The 17,072-nt window shown below is 46.7% G+C and overlaps 1 protein-coding gene across 1 annotated transcript in view; it reads right to left on the bottom strand.

Moving 5' to 3' along the window:
- Positions 1 to 3,264: 3,264 nt before the first annotated feature.
- Positions 3,265 to 17,072, bottom strand: part of LOC146010136 (uncharacterized) — a 56,354-nt gene continuing 42,546 nt past the window's right edge. Inside the window, exons 3-7 of the mRNA XM_083151075.1 lie at positions 11,530 to 11,644; positions 11,280 to 11,436; positions 8,876 to 9,073; positions 7,748 to 7,826; positions 3,265 to 6,939 (exon numbers count right to left, since the gene is read on the bottom strand). Coding sequence (XP_083007201.1) covers positions 4,667 to 6,939; positions 7,748 to 7,826; positions 8,876 to 9,073; positions 11,280 to 11,414 — 2,685 coding nt within the window. The 5' untranslated portion in view covers positions 11,415 to 11,436; positions 11,530 to 11,644 and the 3' untranslated portion in view covers positions 3,265 to 4,666. The remainder of the gene's footprint in view (positions 6,940 to 7,747; positions 7,827 to 8,875; positions 9,074 to 11,279; positions 11,437 to 11,529; positions 11,645 to 17,072) is intronic.

Here is a 17,072-nt window from a genome sequence, read left to right as displayed (position 1 = left end):
ACAGATGTTGCCAATATATACCGCTTGTGTTCTGCGCAGTGATCCATGTTTCTTTTCTCATCTACAGATTGGACTACTGTAATCTCCTATCTAGCGTCCTTGACAAACAGCTCATCTTCCTGTCAATGTACTATGTCCACCTCTCCACTCCTTCCAGCCATACACTGGCTTCCCTTCAGAGTACAAATAAAGCCTCTCACACTCACTTACAAAACCCTCATCCATTCCTCTCCCACTTACATGTGCCCTCATTTCTCGGTACACTTCCACCCTCTCCTGTCAACTGGTTACATCCTCCCACTCCTGCCTCCAAAATATGGGCTGTTGTACTCCTTATCCCTGGAATTCTCTACCTCCCCCTATCAGGCTCAAAACCGCTCTGCAAAACATTAAACCGGTTCTTAAGACCGACTTTTTTTATTAAACCCAGCCACCTCTCATCCTAACCTTATGTTTATGCTCACTGCTACCTAGGGTAGCCAATTGGGACTTAAAATTGCCAGGATTTTATTCCCAGGATTAGACTGCGCATGTGCAGTCTAAAGGTGTGTACACATTAGGGATGGCCATCGATGATTTGAAATCATCGATGGTTCATGGGCGATGTTAAATACTTTTGCCATCGATGGGGGGAGAACCAGGTGGTTTCCCTCCATCGATGGAACAGCAAAACAATGTTTTGCTTCTTTTTTTTTTTTTTAAGTGCCGGGACACAGAACATAGCTCCGCCCCAACAACCGTGAAGCCCCGCCCCATGATTGGATTGGCCACCAGGCCAATCAAACACAATGGATGACCATCGATATGTAAAAACATCGATGGTCATCCATTGCATAGTTTAGCACTATCAATGGCCAGTTGCAGAATTGGCATTGATGGCAACCATCGATGGCAACAATGGCCATCCCTAGTACACACGCATCGTTTTTTCACTTTCAATTCGATTTGCTTTCGATTTCCCCAATTCCACCCCCTTTTGATTTGACCTTTGCTTTCCATTGCACTTTTGCATTCGATATCGAATTCCCTTTACATTCATGGCACATTGTACACATTTCATTTACTGGAGCAAATTCTATATTTCCTTGCCTGCACAGTCTATTTTTCTTTTCGATATAGAATGCAGATCGAAAGCATTTAAAAAACCATTCTATAAGAAAAATCAAATAGAAAACCTGTCAAAATGGAAGCGTGTGTACAGCCCTTACTGCTGTTCCCGTCTCTGGCTGATGTGGATTGTGGCCTGGTCAGAGGTCGCACTTGCCAGCCCACTGGCTACACCGCCCGTCCATGTAAGTAAATGTGCGAGGCAGCCAGTCAGTTTGGGGAGGCAGGGGATTGAAAAAAATGCCCTGGGATTGGCATCCCTACTTCCACCTCTACTGTGTCACTCCTGTCTGCCTCTCCCCTTTAGAATGTAAGCTCTCTCTATACCTTTTTTTTAATTAAATAATTTTGTTATAATAATGTGATTGTTTATGTAATTGTAAATCACAAAGGGGGCGGGGCATCATTGGGGGTGGAGGAAGAGGCAACGCTTGAAGCAGACGCTGAATCCTCCCTATATTGTGAACGGGACCTGGGTCTCTCAACCCGAATTACCTGTTCAGCAACTGCACAGCAACCCAGGATTAACACCTCTATTAACCCGGTCAGAATGCAGAGTTGCTCGACCCGGGTCAGACCCTAGTTATTTGTGCTGTGTGAAAAAGGGTAAATGGGATATTCTGAAGAGCTCAGTGTTCTACTGCCATTTTTGTAATAAGGATGCCATTCATGAAATTTCATCCCTGCTGGATATTCCACGGTCAACTGTATTATTATTAAAAAAGTGGCAGCGTTTAGGAACAGCAACTCAGCCACGAATCGGAAGACCACGTAAAATCACAGAGCGGGTTCAACGACTGCTAAGATGCATGGGTGCAGATGTATTAAGCCTTAACAACAGATTAATGAAAGGGTGATAAAGAGATAAACGTCCAGCCAATCACCTGCCATGTTACAGGCTGTGTTTGAAAAAAAGTCAGTAAGGAGCTGATTGGCTGGACGTTTATCTCTCTTTATCACCCTTGCATCTATCTCTTGTTAAGACTTAATTCATCTGCCCCATGGTGCCTAAAACTCGTCAATGCTCGACTGATTCCATAGCTGAGGAGTTCCTAAATTCCACTGACATTAATGTAAGCACAAAAACTAGGAGGCGGAAGCTTAATGGGATGGCCAAGCAGCTGCATGCCAGCCTCACATCACCTAGTCCAATGCCAAGCATTGGATGGATTGGTGTAAAGACAGTGCAAACATCCTGTGGAGCGACCAATCACGCTTCTCTGTTTGGCAGTCAGATGTCGCTGTGGAAGAAATTGACTGGCCCACACAGAGCCCCGACTTCAACCCCACACTGAGCATCTTTGAGGTGAACTGGAAGAGAGATTGTGAGCCAGGCCTCCTCGTCCAACCTCTGTGTCTGACCCAGTGGCGTAGCTTGAAATTTTGCGCCCCCCAGCCAAAAACGTCTCTTGCGCCCCCCCCCCCCCGATTTAATTATTAAAAAATTTATTCATCACAGTCACGTTCAATCCCTCCCTCTTGCAGCCACACAACTGTCCCTGTGCCCGCTCACCTCATTGTGTGGGATCCTGCTGTCGGTCTCTGTGGAGAAGCCACTGCTGCCGCTCTGGGAGAGATGCTGGAAGAAAGGAGAAGGACGCACCTTGCCGATCGGGAGGATGCGGAGCTTCTCAGCTTCCAGCGACGCTGCTGCAGCTGCTCTGTATTTGGCAGCTGCAGCATTATACTCACATGGGCAGGCAGGGTATTTTAAAGGCACCCCGCAGACCCTGGCTCCCCCAAGCCACCGCGGTGGCTGCCTCAGCATAGTTACGCCCCTGGTCTGACCTCATAAATGCTCTACAGAATGAACGGGCAAAAATTCCAATTCTTGTGGAAGCCTTCAAAGAAGAGTGGGAGCCACCGGAGAAGCAGGAACATAGTCACTCACACTTCATGCCACTTACAGTACACCACTTGAATATCGGGGAGGAGGTGCAATATGGAAAACCTGTAGGAGTAAACGTTGGCTTTGATCTTACGGATCTCTGTACTGTGATGGTGCTCTTAGTCGCTATAGGAACATGACCCTAGATGTACCTGCTGTGGATGTAGGTGCAAAGAAGAAGGAGGAGGCGGCGACACCACCGTTCCGTGGCCAATGTCTCGTAAAATGCGTCTTCTAACAATAAATTAAAAACCAGATTAACCGTGATGGATGGTTTCAAGTTTTTATTTAACAAATCTACAAATATTACCTCAGGTTTGTATGAAGCCAGACATTTTTTTTCTGGAATTCTTTTGTTGATAACCCATTGTAAAAATAGGATTTTAATACCTACCGGTAAATCCTTTTCACCGAATTCATATGGGGTACTGAGGTCTTATAACCTTGGGGAATAGAGGGTATCCGACAGGAGACAGGCAAATAACATTTTCTTCTTGGCGCCCACAGCATGAGAAGAAGCAGTGTACAGGCGCGCTCAGGTCCCGCTCTGAGCTAAGCCCCGCCCCTTGTAATGGCGTCCGGGCTATGCTAATATTTATACTGGCGCCTGGTAACCCTTTAATAAGGATTGACCCACATAGCGGTATATGCCCTGGTGGTCCAGTGGCAATGCCTGGCATCCAGTCTGTCGGCGTGGCTGCAGTGTTAAAACAGCTGCGTGCGATCCCTGTGCAGGGACATCGCGCCGCCATCGCCATTATGCCTCACATAAAACCGGCGTCCCCACTGAGGGGACCCGGTTATTAATCACCACCGACGTTTTTAGGCTGAGCCAGGGGTGTGCGGCAGATGGGGGTGTGCTCTCTGCAGCGCAATGCCCGCGGTAACAGCACCCTCTCAGGTCGGTGGACCTGCAGCAGGGATCAGCTCGGTTCCTTGAAAGGCCTGCAGCAGTCCCTTCCCTGAGGGGACATTTTCTAAAACTGAATGGTAGGGGGAAGTAGAGGGGAGGAGCTAGCACACCCTGGTTGAAGAAAATGTTATGTGCCTGTCGGATACCCTCTATTCCCCAAGGTTATAAGACCTCAGTACCCCATAATGAATGAAAGTGAAAAGATGATTAGTCCCAGAGTAACTTCTCATTGGTACATATGACTGAGAAGAAGACTAGCCACCATCTTAACCCAGCTGCAGTCAATCCAGAAGAGACATCGGCAGAAGAATGAACTCAAGTGCGCCACTTGGAATGTGTGGTCCGGACACACTGTGTGACTGAGGGCCCAGTTCCAACTACCACAGTGAAAAGAGTAATTGGATTTTGCACAGCGCTAAGTTGGCTTTTATTAAGATCAGGCATGTTCCAAGCTATGGCCATCCAGCTGTTGTAAAACTACAAGTTCCATCATGCCTTGCCACAGTTTTGCTATTAGGGAATACTAAAACTATGGCAAGGCATGCTGGGATGTGTAGTTTCACAACAGCTGGAGGGCCATAGTTTGGACATGCCTGATTAAGGGTCTCCTGCATGACTTGTCTGGTGACAAGGTAGTGACTTCTCTACAAAATACTTCATGCACTCGCTCAGGAATATGGCTTCACTCCATTGTGAATTTTCTGGTGTATAACCAGACCTGACTTGCGGGTGTAACCTTTCCCGCAATCGGAGCAGGATTACGGCTTCTCTTTGGAGTGGACTCTCTTGTGTATGACCAGGTTGGAGTTGCTCACGAAGCACTTGCCGCAGTGGCCGCAGGAATAGGGCTTCTCTCCCGTGTGAGTCTTCAGGTGCCTGAGGTGGTCCGAGTTCCTGATGAAGCACTTGCCACACTCAGCGCACAAATAGGGCTTCTCCCCCGTGTGGATTTTCTGGTGTCGGATAAGGTCAGAGTTCCTGATGAAGCACTTGCCGCACTCAGCGCACAAATAGGGCTTCTCCCCCGTGTGGACTCTCTGGTGCACAATAAGGTCCGACTTACTGATGTAACACTTTCCGCACTCCGTGCAGGAGTATGGCTTCTCCCCCGTGTGGATTCTCTGATGCACGATAAGATCTGACTTACTGATGTAACACTTTCCGCACTCCGTGCAGGAGTATGGCTTCTCCCCCGTGTGGATTCTCTGATGCACGATAAGATCTGACTTACTGATGTAACACTTTCCGCACTCCGTGCAGGAGTATGGCTTCTCCCCCGTGTGGATTCTCTGATGCACGATAAGATCTGACTTACTGATGTAACACTTTCCGCACTCAGCGCAGGAATAGGGCTTCTCCCCCGTGTGGATTCTTTGGTGTCGGATAAGGGGAGAGTTACTGATGAAACATTTCCCGCAGTCGGTGCAGGAGTATGGCTTCTCCCCCGTGTGGACTCTCTGGTGCACAATAAGGTCCGACTTCTTGATGTAATACTTTCCGCACTCCGTGCAGGGGTACGGCTTCTCCCCCGTGTGGATTATTTGGTGTCGGATAAGAGCAGAGTTGCTGATAAAACATTTCCCGCAGTCGGTGCAGAAGTACGGCTTCTCCCCCGTGTGGATTCTCTGATGCACGATAAGATCCGACTTCCTGATGTAATACTTTCCGCACTCCGTGCAGTGGTACGGCTTCTCCCCCATGTGGATTATTTGGTGTCGGATAAGAGCAGAGTTGCTGATAAAACATTTCCCACAGTCGGTGCAGAAGTACGGCTTCTCCCCCGTGTGGACTCTCTGGTGCACGATAAGATCCGACTTACTGATGTAACATTTCCCACACTCCGTGCAGGGGTACGGCTTCTCCCCCATGTGGATTCTTTGGTGTCGGATAAGAGCAGAGTTACTGATGAAACATTTCCCGCAGTCGGTGCAGGAGTATGGCTTCTCCCCCGTGTGGATTCTCTGGTGCATGATAAGATCCGACTTACTGATGTAACATTTCCCACACTCCGTGCAGGGGTATGGCTTCTCCCCCGTGTGGATTCTCTGGTGCTTAATAAGGTGCGAGTTGCTGACAAAAACCTTTCCGCATTCCGCACAGGGGTGTCTCTTCTCCCCCGTGTGTATTCTCTTGTCCTTAATCAGGTGTGAGCTACTGGTAAAACATTTCCCACTCCCAGAACACGAGTCAGACTTTTCTCCAGTGTGGATCCTGTGGTGTATCACTAGTTCCGAGTTACACTTAAAGCACTTCCCACAATCCGAACACATGTACTCTTTTGATAGTTGTTTGTCATCAGGCCCACTGCAATCCTCACCAGCAGTAGCTGTATAATGGGCGTCACCTGTAGGTGTATACATGTCTGTGTCGTGGTCCTCGTCACCCGAGACGGACTCCTCCTTAATGAGAATCGATAAGTACTGTGAACAATCTGTAGATATTTCGGTATCTGTAAGATGTTCTTCACACAAGTCCGACTCCTCCTTAATATGAGCACATGTGCGCTGTGTATAAGTGTCCGTGTGTGTGAGGTCTCCTCCCTCGCATGAGACTGATTCTGCCTTAATCTGAGTAGGTGCGTTCTGTGTGTAAGTGTCCGTGCTAGGGAGGTCTCCTCTGTCACACGAGGCCGATTCCTCCTTAATATGAGCACATGTGCGCTGTGTATAAGTATCCGTGTGTGTGAGGTCTCCTCCCTCGCATGAGACTGATTCTGCCTTAATCTGAGTAGGTGCGTTCTGTGTGTAAGTGTCCGTGCTAGGGAGGTCTCCTCTGTCACACAAGGCCGATTCCTCCTTAATACGCAGAGAAGTGTAATCGGTGGGTGAGCAATCGCTGGTGAGATTATCAGTTTCATATGAAGCCGATTTCTCTGTAACATTCCCCGGACAGATTACGGGTGCTGGTCCATTGTTTGGTGGGGATAATGAAAGCTGGATATTTACACCAACATTGTGATCTTTATTCCTACAGTCTGGGAGAGAAACAGGGCCGCAGGATCCTCCAGATATTTTGGTATCCTCAGTGAGACCTGGTGGAGAGAAATAATATATAATAATATACACATACAAGTGACATTGCAGCACTCAGGTGTAGACTAAGGCGTCTATTCCAGTAGGCCAAGGGCGGTGTAGTCTATAACCGGTGGCAGAGCCGGGCTCACTGCCGCTCCTGTGAAGTCATGGGAGGAGCCAGAAGTCATGTGAGGGGGAGGAGCCAGCAGCAAAGCATTCTCTTTACAAAACTCCCAACTTTTATTATTGAATGTGTCGCATAGATCCCTGTATTGATATCGGAGCAAAACGGCATCAATGTTACCATTTTGTTTTGCATTGGACTTGATATTGTGTTGCTTACATACACAGATAACGAAGGGAAATTATACCCAGTAAGCAATGTAACCAGAACCCAGAAATGGGAAGAGTCTGGCACAATCCCATAAAAAAAATCAAGGAACATTACAATGTTTACACTCAATGGGCCCGATTCCCCTGCTGCTGCCCCTGCCCACTCCTATAACCTGATCCGCCATGAACAGTCATTGGGTGAGCCAGGTAGCAGCGCTGTGTGAGTATCAGGAGAGTTGGATTGATAGATCCGGACCCTGGGAACGACTGATGTGGACTCCCTGCCGCTATGTACAACCTCTAGAATTGCTGTTGGAGATTTACAGAATATTAATCCGATGTTTATTCATTGACAGGAGCTCGATCTGCAGCTGCAATTCTCTGCTTAGCAGCTTCTCCCCCAGAAGGACTTGTCTTACATCTACCAGAGATTAGGCACCAATGATATTATATATATATATTGACTTCTATGAAGATAAAATCACCTCTTACCCAATGACATTAGGGGCCGATGATTCTCCATCATCACGTCCTCGTACAGATCTTTGTGTTCCTCGATATACTGTCCTTCCTGTATGGAGAGATAGACAGTAACATCCTAACACCTTCTAGGAACCTGACACACACAGTGATACAGTCATCACCCAGACACATCCCCCGGTGTTACTGTATAATGTCCCATTCCCAGCAGTCACCTCTCTGGTCACATCCCCCGATTTTACTGTATAATGTCCCATTCCCAGCAGTCACCTCTCCGGTCACATCCCCCGGTGTTACTGTATAATGTCCCATTCCCAGCAGTCACCTCTCTGGTCACATCCCCCGATGTTACTGTATAATGTCCCATTCCCAGCAGTCACCTCTCCGGTCACATCCCCCAGTGTTACTGTATAATGTCCCATTCCCAGCAGTCACACCTCTCCGGTCACATCCCCCAGTGTTACTGTATAATGCCCCATTCCAAGCAGTCACCTCTCCGGTCACATCCCCCGGTGTAACTGTATAATGCCCCATTCCCAGCAGTCACCTCTCCGGTCACATTCCCCGGTGTTACTGTATAATGTCCCATTCCCAGCAGTCACCTCTCCGGTCACATCCCCCGGTGTTACTGTATAATGTCCCATTCCCAGCAGTCACCTCTCCGGTCACCTCCCCTGGTGTTACTGTATAATGCCCCATTCCCAGCAGTCAAACCTCCGGTCACATCCCCAGGTGTTACTGTATAATGCCCCATTCCCAGCAGTCACCTCTCCGGTCACATCCCCCGGTGTTACTGTATAATGTCCCATTCCCAGCAGTCACCTTTCCGGTCACATCCCTCGGTGTTACTGTATAATGTCCCATTCCCAGCAGTCACCTCTCCGGTCACATCCCCCCGGTGTTACTGTATAATGTCCCATTCCCAGCAGTCACCTCTCCAGTCACATCCCCCGGTGTTACTGTATAATGCCCCATTCCCAGCAGTCACCTCTCCGGTCACATCCCCCGGTGTTACTGTATAATGTCCCATTCCCAGCAGTCACCTCTCCGGTCACATCCCCCGGTGTTACTGTATAATGTCCCATTCCCAGCAGTCACCTCTCCGATGTTACTCTATAATGTCCCATTCCCAGCAGTCACCTCTCCGGTCAGCAGCTGGATGATCTTGTTGGTGAGTTCCAGGATCTTCTGCTCATTGTCTCTCCCATGTACCGGTGAGTGAGGTGGAGGCACTGTGATGGGGCTCAGGGTCTGGTTCTGTCCTGATGACCTCTGGGAACGACGGCTGTTGATGGGTGTCACACACTCACTGGATTCCTTCCTCATTACTACACAGTCCTGTATTTTGGATAGAAATAGGTTACGAATAACAATTATTATTTATATAAAACACCTGCTAAAGACAACCATGTGGCATCTCTGCATGTACTATTTACTAAATACAAAATAGTAAGCCATATATCACATCGGCTGAGACTTGCCAACGCGCAAATGCCGGGCAGTGCTGAGAGACCAGCTCAGACGCTGCCCAACTTCTTCTGATCCACGTCACACAACTGCCCAGCATCCAACCTTCTCACCGCCGCCAGACCCGGGCCTCCCGGACGCCGCTACCCGGGTACTGTGACAATGGTTGGGGGGGGGACGACAAAGGGGAGTTACAATTTGTCATTATCTTGACAAACTCAATCCTGGTAATCTCGGGATTAGGAAAGTCGGGATTAAAAAAATGCCGCAGGATCGGCATCCCTAATTGTAAATAGTTACCTATTTACAATTAGGGATGCCGATCCTGCGGAATTTTTTTAATAAAAACATAGAACAGCCACACTACAACTATGGGTATGTGTGGGATAAAATCATGTATTCTGTTTCTGTGGGACTGTAAATTCTCCAGGAAATGCTAAGGGATGTCACAGTGACACTCCCAGATCCCCTCACCTCCCCAGTCACGTCCCTGTATTATTAATATAGATATAAGTGATGTCACAGTGACACTCCCAGATCCCCTCACCTCCCCAGTCACATCCCTGTATTATTACTATAGATATAAGTGATGTCACAGTGACACTCCCAGATCCCCTCACCTCCCCAGTCACGTCCCTGTATTATTACTATAGATATAAGTGATGTCACAGTGATACTCCCAGATCCCCTCACCTCCCCAGTCATGTCCCTGTATTATTACTATAGATATAAGTGATGTCACAGTGACACTCCCAGATCCCCTCACCTCCCCAGTCATGTCCCAGTATTATTACTATAGATATAAGTGATGTCACAGTGACACTCCCAGATCCCCTCACCTCCCCAGTCACATCCCTGTATTATTACTATAGATATAAGTGATGTCACAGTGACACTCCCAGATCCCCTCACCTCCCCAGTCACGTCCCTGTATTATTACTATAGATATAAGTGATGTCACAGTGATACTCCCAGATCCCCTCACCTCCCCAGTCATGTCCCTGTATTATTACTATTGATATAAATGACGTCACAGTGACACTCCCAGATCCCCTCACCTCCCCAGTCACATCCCTGTATTATTGCTATAGATATATGTGATGTCACAGTGACGCTCCCAGATCCCCTCACCTCCCCAGTCACGTCCCTGTATTATTACTATAGATATAAGTGATGTCACTGTGACACTCCCAGATCCCATCACCTCCCCAGTCACATCCCTGTATTATTACTATAGATATAAGTGATGTCACAGTGACACTCCCAGATCCCCTCACCTCCCAGTCATGTCCCTGTATTATTACTATAGATATAAGTGATGTCACAGTGACACTCCCAGATCCCCTCACCTCCCCAGTCACGTCCCTGTATTATTACTATAGATATAAGTGACGTCACAGTGACGCTCCTAGATCCCCTCACCTCCCCAGTCATGTCCCTGTATTATTACTATAGATATAAGTGATGTCACAGTGACACTCCCAGATCCCCTCACCTCCCAGTCACATCCCTGTATTATTACTATAGATATATGTGATGTCACAGTGACACTCCCAGATCCCCACACCGCACCAGTCACCTCCCTGTATTATTACTATAGATATAAGTGATGTCACAGTGACGCTCCCAGATCCCCTCACCTCCCCAGTCACGTCCCTGTATTATTACTATAGATATAAGTGATGTCACAGTGACGCTCCCAGATCCCCTCACCTCCCCAGTCATGTCCCTGTATTATTACTATAGATATAAGTGATGTCACAGTGACGCTCCCAGATCCCCTCACCTCCCCAGTCACGTCCCTGTATTATTACTATAGATATAAGTGATGTCACAGTGACACTCCTAGATCCCCTCACCTCCCCAGTCACGTCCCTGTATTATTACTATAGATATAAGTGATGTCACAGTGACACTCCCAGATCCCCTCACCTCCCAGTCATGTCCCTGTATTATTACTATAGATATAAGTGATGTCACAGTGACGCTCCCAGATCCCCTCACCTCCCCAGTCACCTCCCTGTATTATTACTATAGATATAGGTGATGTCACTGTGACACTCCCAGACTCTCTCACCTCTCCAATCAGCAGGCAGATAATTTCCATAGTCAGGTTGAATATCCGCTCAGTCAGATGACTTTTGGCGTTATCCATCTTCAGTGAGTCAGAGGATCTACACAGGACTCTATTCCCTATAGATGGCCTCCACATTCACATTACCTCAAAGTTTGATCTATAAACAGAAAGATAAAAATCTATATATGACACAGTGACAAAATTTAATTTATCTAGATAAAAACCATATGAGGGACACAAATCACAGTACCTCTCCTAGATCTATCTCAAGCTTCTGGTGGAATTATCAACCAGGCTCCCGGAACCCTGGAAGCATTTCTCCATTTCGGTTATAACTCAGCGTTTCCTCCGCCTTCTGATGAACACTGCACAAAATGGACACCCAGGAGATTAGATACCAGAACATATCTTTATCAATGGCTGATCTCATGAAGACCTCTAATACAATCTACTGGGCAGTATTCAATGAGGCCAATTCGTCATGTTTCACGGCGAATTTGTGCTATTTTCACGATGGAAGATGATTTTTTTTTTTTTTGAAAAACAATTTTATTGTATTTTTCAATTATTTAGTACATAAGGAAGAGAATAAAATATACAGATACATATATTGTGAGACATAGTCGCCATATGGGAATATTTAGGTATAACCATGTATCTCTTTGTTCAGAGCATCAGGTGTTATGGCATACATACACAAATACACCAATATACGCAACATTTCCATAAAGTTGTCTTACTTATAAAACTTAATTGTATTATAGTCAAAATGGCTACGAGCAATCATGGGAGCAAGTCCCATGGGGTCCACATGGATTCTTAGGTGTAATAATCCTTATAATTAACACTATCTGTCTCACAAATCAATGAACCTCTTAATCCTATCTATAAATCTAACAGGGCAGATGGGGTAGGAAAGTATTAGGAGGGTAGGGGAGGGGAGGGGGAGACGTCAGACAGCAGCCCAATTAAGCGAAAAGTCCTTATTTAAGTTGTCCGTTTGGAAGGTTCTAATGACGTGACTCTTTTTTTCTTCTTGTTGCCAATGAAAACGCGGGTGGTATCACCAAGCTAGTTTCATTTAAGTAGATAGTTGCCTGAGCAGGTACCAGGTCGTAGACTCAAACATTTTTTGGATTCTATTTTGGGTTAGCTGATCTAAGCTGCTGATATAGAGCCCACATTTTTTATAGAAGCGTCCTGCTCCTTTCTCAAGATCGGCTCTCAGCGCCTGTCTCTCATAGAACAATGTGTTTAAGATATTTCGCTTTAACTCCATGATGGATGGGGAAGTCCTATGTATCCAATGTGTTAAAATCAATTTTTTTGCAATCGTTAATATAATAGTGAGAGTCGGGATGATCCGGGCCTTGTTTGGACCAAGGTCCCAATCTCTAAAGTATAAGAATAAGCATGCAGTCGGCTGCTTCCGGAGCCTCAGAGAGTATGTAGAGTTGACAAAATTTATTACTTTGTCCCAAAAGGTTCTGATTTTCCTGCATTCCCAGAAATTGTGGAAATACGAGGCGTCTGTTTTTTGACATTTATAGCATCTTCCCGTATCACTGGGGACAAAATGTGCCCTCTGTACCGGGGCTATGTATGCCCTATTTAAAAATTTTGTGTGGGTCTCTTGTAAAGCAACCGACTGCAAGTGCTTCATGGTGACTGGGAGTTTTTTAAGTATAGTTGCTACAGGTGATAGGTCTGGGATATCCTTGGTCCATTTAGTTTGGAGTTGCTGGTAGTGTGCCTCCTTATCTGTCGCTATTAGCGCAGAGTATAAATATTTGATTCTATATCCCAGTATACAGTCTGGTCTCAATAAATCTGAAATTGGGTCCACATCAGCCTCCCTGTCCATTGATTTTAGGTGTGTTTGCGCAAAATGTCTCGACTGGAGGTACATGTAGAACTGTCTGTGCGGCAGCTCAAATCTCTCCTGCAACGCTGAGAATGGGAGTACTCCGCCCCCTGGGTCAAATATTTTGCGTATGCATGTGATGCCCTTGTCCCTCCAGCCGAGAAACTCCACACTCTCCAGACCAGGGGGGAATAAGGGGTTACCCCAAAGGGTGGTAAATGGTGAGGAGGTGAACCGTCTATGTACGGCCCTGTTGATTTGCCTCCAGGACCTGTAAGTCGCCTTGAACAGGATAGAATCTCTAATTGTCTTGGGGATAAGTCTTATCGGGGCATGTAACAGGGCTGCCGGGGAATACTGGTTGAATATCTGCTTTTCTAACGTGGGGATGGTATACTCCGATCTAGAGGTGAACCAGTCAGTGATATATCTAAAATGGGCTGCCTGTGAAAAGGCTTGTATATCAGGCATGCCAAATCCGCCATCTGATTTACTTAGTTTAAGTCTACTAAATGGTATGCGGGCCTTCTTCCCTGCCCATGTAAATTTAAGGTATAGGGTTTTGAGTTTCTGTAGGTCGGCGCTGTGGATTTGAAGTGGCAACATCTGCAGAAGATAGGACAGCTTAGGGAAGGCTATCGTCTTAATTACTGTGATTCTGCCTGCCAATGATAAGGGTAATTCCATCCAGCCGGATAGCAATTTGTCGACCGATCTAAGGGAGGGGGGAATATTAGCGTTATAGAGATCTTTCAATTTTCTTGGGAGCAGGACTCCTAGGTATTTGAGTGTGTGTGTGCATACAGTGAATTGCGAGGTGTGCTGAGGTGTGTCTGGTGTTGTGTCAGGGGTTGAGAGTGGTAGCAGTCTGGATTTGTCATAATTCACTCGAAAGCCAGAGAAATGGGAAAAATGCGATATAATACGCTGGATCGCTGGGATGGAGGTATTGGGTTTAGATATGAATAATAGTATATCGTCCGCGAAGAGACTTAGCCTGACCTCGGAGGAGCCCACCCGCACACCTGTAAAGTCTTCAGAGGTTCTCAATGCTATAGCTAGCGGTTCTACTGCCAGGGCAAACAGTAGGGGAGACAGGGGACAGCCCTGCCTGGTCCCCCTAAATAGTGGTATGGGTCTAGACATATAGTTATTTGATAATATTTGGGAAGATGATCCCGAGTATAGTAGCTTAACTGTGCGGGTGAACTCCCCCGGTAGCCCAAACTTTTCCATTGTAAAGAATAAGTGGTCCCACGTAACGAGGTCAAAAGCCTTCTCGGCGTCTAGGGATAGTAGAGCGCAATGCTCAGAGTTGTCTGTGGATTCCACCCACTGCATGACTGTTAATGCTTTACGCACATTAAGTGCAGAATGCCTGCCCCATACAAATCCCGTTTGGTCGGGGTGAACCAGGGAGGGAAGTTTGAACTTGAGCCTGTCCGCTAGTATTTTCGTAAAAATTTTATAGTCCGTATTAAGGAGTGAAATAGGGCGATAAGAGCTTGGGAGTAGTGGGTCTCTGCCGGGTTTATGAATAATTTTAAGGATGGCCGAATTGAAGTAGAGGGGGGGGGGGAGCCTTGTAGTATTAAATTAAATAGGGCCGCAAGTGGTTTGACAATCTTGGGAGCAAGTAGTTTGTAGTATTCGTTGGACAGGCCGTCCGGGCCTGGGGACTTTCCTGTTTTGAGTGCCTGAATCGTGGCCAGTACCTCTTCCTCTGTGATAGGGGTTATCAGGGTATTGGATGAGTCAGTATCTAGTGTTGGGTGTGAGAGTGGTTCCCAAAACGTTGCCCTTTGTTGTTTATCTGTGTGTGGGGGGGCGTAGAGTGTCTCGTAAAACTCATGTAGTGTTTCAGTTATTTGTTGTCCGGAATGGATCACTATGCCATCTTTTCTACGTAGGGCTTGTATGATCGAGGGGGGATGTTGGCCTCTAAGCAGGTTAGACATCAGTCGGTTAGACCTATTACCGTATCTATGGAATCTTGCCCGAGACAGGAAAGTGAGTTTGGTCTCTAGTTGAACCAGTAGGGCATCAAAGAGTGCTTTCTGGTCGGTGTATTTGGTTTTATTTGCTAGTGTAGGAGAAGTCTGGAAATTATGGTATGCTTCAGTGAGGCGTGACTGGGCTTCAATATATAGTTTCTGGGAGTCTTTTCTATGCTTAGCCTGGTAAGACATGATATTTCCTCTGATGACAGGTTTGGAGGCCTGCCAAAATAGGGAGGGGGAATCTTCTTCTGATTGGGGATTATTGTTTGTGTAGTCCATCCAGGACGCTTCTAACATGTTACGGAAAGATGGGGTATCTGTCAACTGGGATGGGAATCTCCACTGTTTAACTGGTCCCCTATCTACAGACGTTGCCACCGCCATCCAGCAGACACCATGGTCCGAGATTGTTATGGGTTCAAGTTCTGATCCCTCCACCCCAGGGAAAAGGGAAGAGGAAATCAGCACATAGTCGATTCTCGAGAGAGTGCCATGTGCTGCCGAAAGGCAAGTGTATTCCCTTTCAATAGGGTGGCATGCCCTCCACACATCTATTAGTTGCAGCTGCGTGAGGAGGTATTGGATCCCATACTTAGGGTTAGTACGCTTGGTAGAGGATGTGGTATTTCTGTCTAAGGCAGCTGATGCCACTGAGTTAAAGTCGCCTGCTAGTATTATATTTTGGTGGGCGTAAGGGAGCAGTTTGGCCGTTAGGGTGATGAAGAATTGGCTTTGGTTTGTATTAGGTGCATAAATATTAGCCAGAATGTATCTGGAGTTGTTTATAGTTACGTCTAGTATAGTATAGCGCCCCTCAGGGTCTGCCTGAGCTGAATGAGTTGTTGTTGGAATGTTTCTTCTAATCAACGTGACCACCCCTCTAGCTTTCGAATTGTATGGGGCTGAAGATAATACCGCCCATCCCAAGGTATTTAGTTTTAGGATCTCCGCAGGGATCAGATGGGCTTCCTGGATAAATACTATGTCTAGGGCCAGTTTGGATAGGTATAGTAATATTTTTTTACGCTTGGCAGGGGAGTGGAAGCCCCCCACGTTGATCGTACCAACCTTAATGAATGTCATTTGTCAGTCGGGAGGGGGAGGCAACCTACAGGTCCTGGAGTCCACCACGTCTTCTGATCTTATCATTATGAGCTTAGTTGTGAGCAAGAACATTCTACGGATAAAAATTATGACATTAGACACAATCTGACACAAAAGGGGGAACAACATGAGGGTAGAAAGGGTAATTAACAAAGTTATCGTGGCAGTAAGATGGCCCACGAGAGGGTCTCTCACCATCCTCGCCTGTTCAAAATAAATCAATAAACAGACAGACAAACAAACATATAAACACAAATACAAATATAGCAATCTACGATTAAATAACCTCCGGGTAGTGGCAGGTGTGGCAAGATCAGGCAGGCGCCCCAAGATCCGAGCCAGCAGACCATGGGCCTCTTCTGCCTCATTGGGGTGGTACTATATGGCACCCATCAGGTGTCGATTAGGGCTTTCGCCCGCCATTCCGGACCCAATCAATTATCAATGTATTAATTTGCTTAATCTATACTCCTAGCAAACCTGTTTCCAATTAAACATGGAAGGAAAACAATTATCTAAATATCTAAACAATGTTCAGTCGGGAAGGGGGGGGGGAGGAAAAATGCCCCCTACCCCCTCCTCCCACCCCGACACTTCAGTATCAGAACAGCATTATATAAGTTTTCAATAATTCAATTAACTTCTAGTTCTCAACAACACTTAGCATTAGATGATATATGAACCCTAAAACGTCTTAGGCGTCATTATTTTCATCAGCAGGCTGGTCCTGGGAAAACAAAGATGGGGAGGCCGGCCCGGTGTTCTCTTCTTGTAGGAAGGACTCCGCGTCCTTTACTGTGGAGAAGTCTTTAAACGTTGAACCAG

The sequence above is a fragment of the Crinia signifera genome, chromosome 6 (genome assembly GCF_055691185.1).
Source record: "Crinia signifera chromosome 6, ASM5569118v1, whole genome shotgun sequence".
In the NCBI taxonomy this organism is placed as follows: Eukaryota; Metazoa; Chordata; class Amphibia; order Anura; family Myobatrachidae; genus Crinia; species Crinia signifera.
The sequence above is the reverse complement of the archived record's forward strand: the minus strand, read 5'-3'. Positions and strand labels throughout refer to the sequence as shown.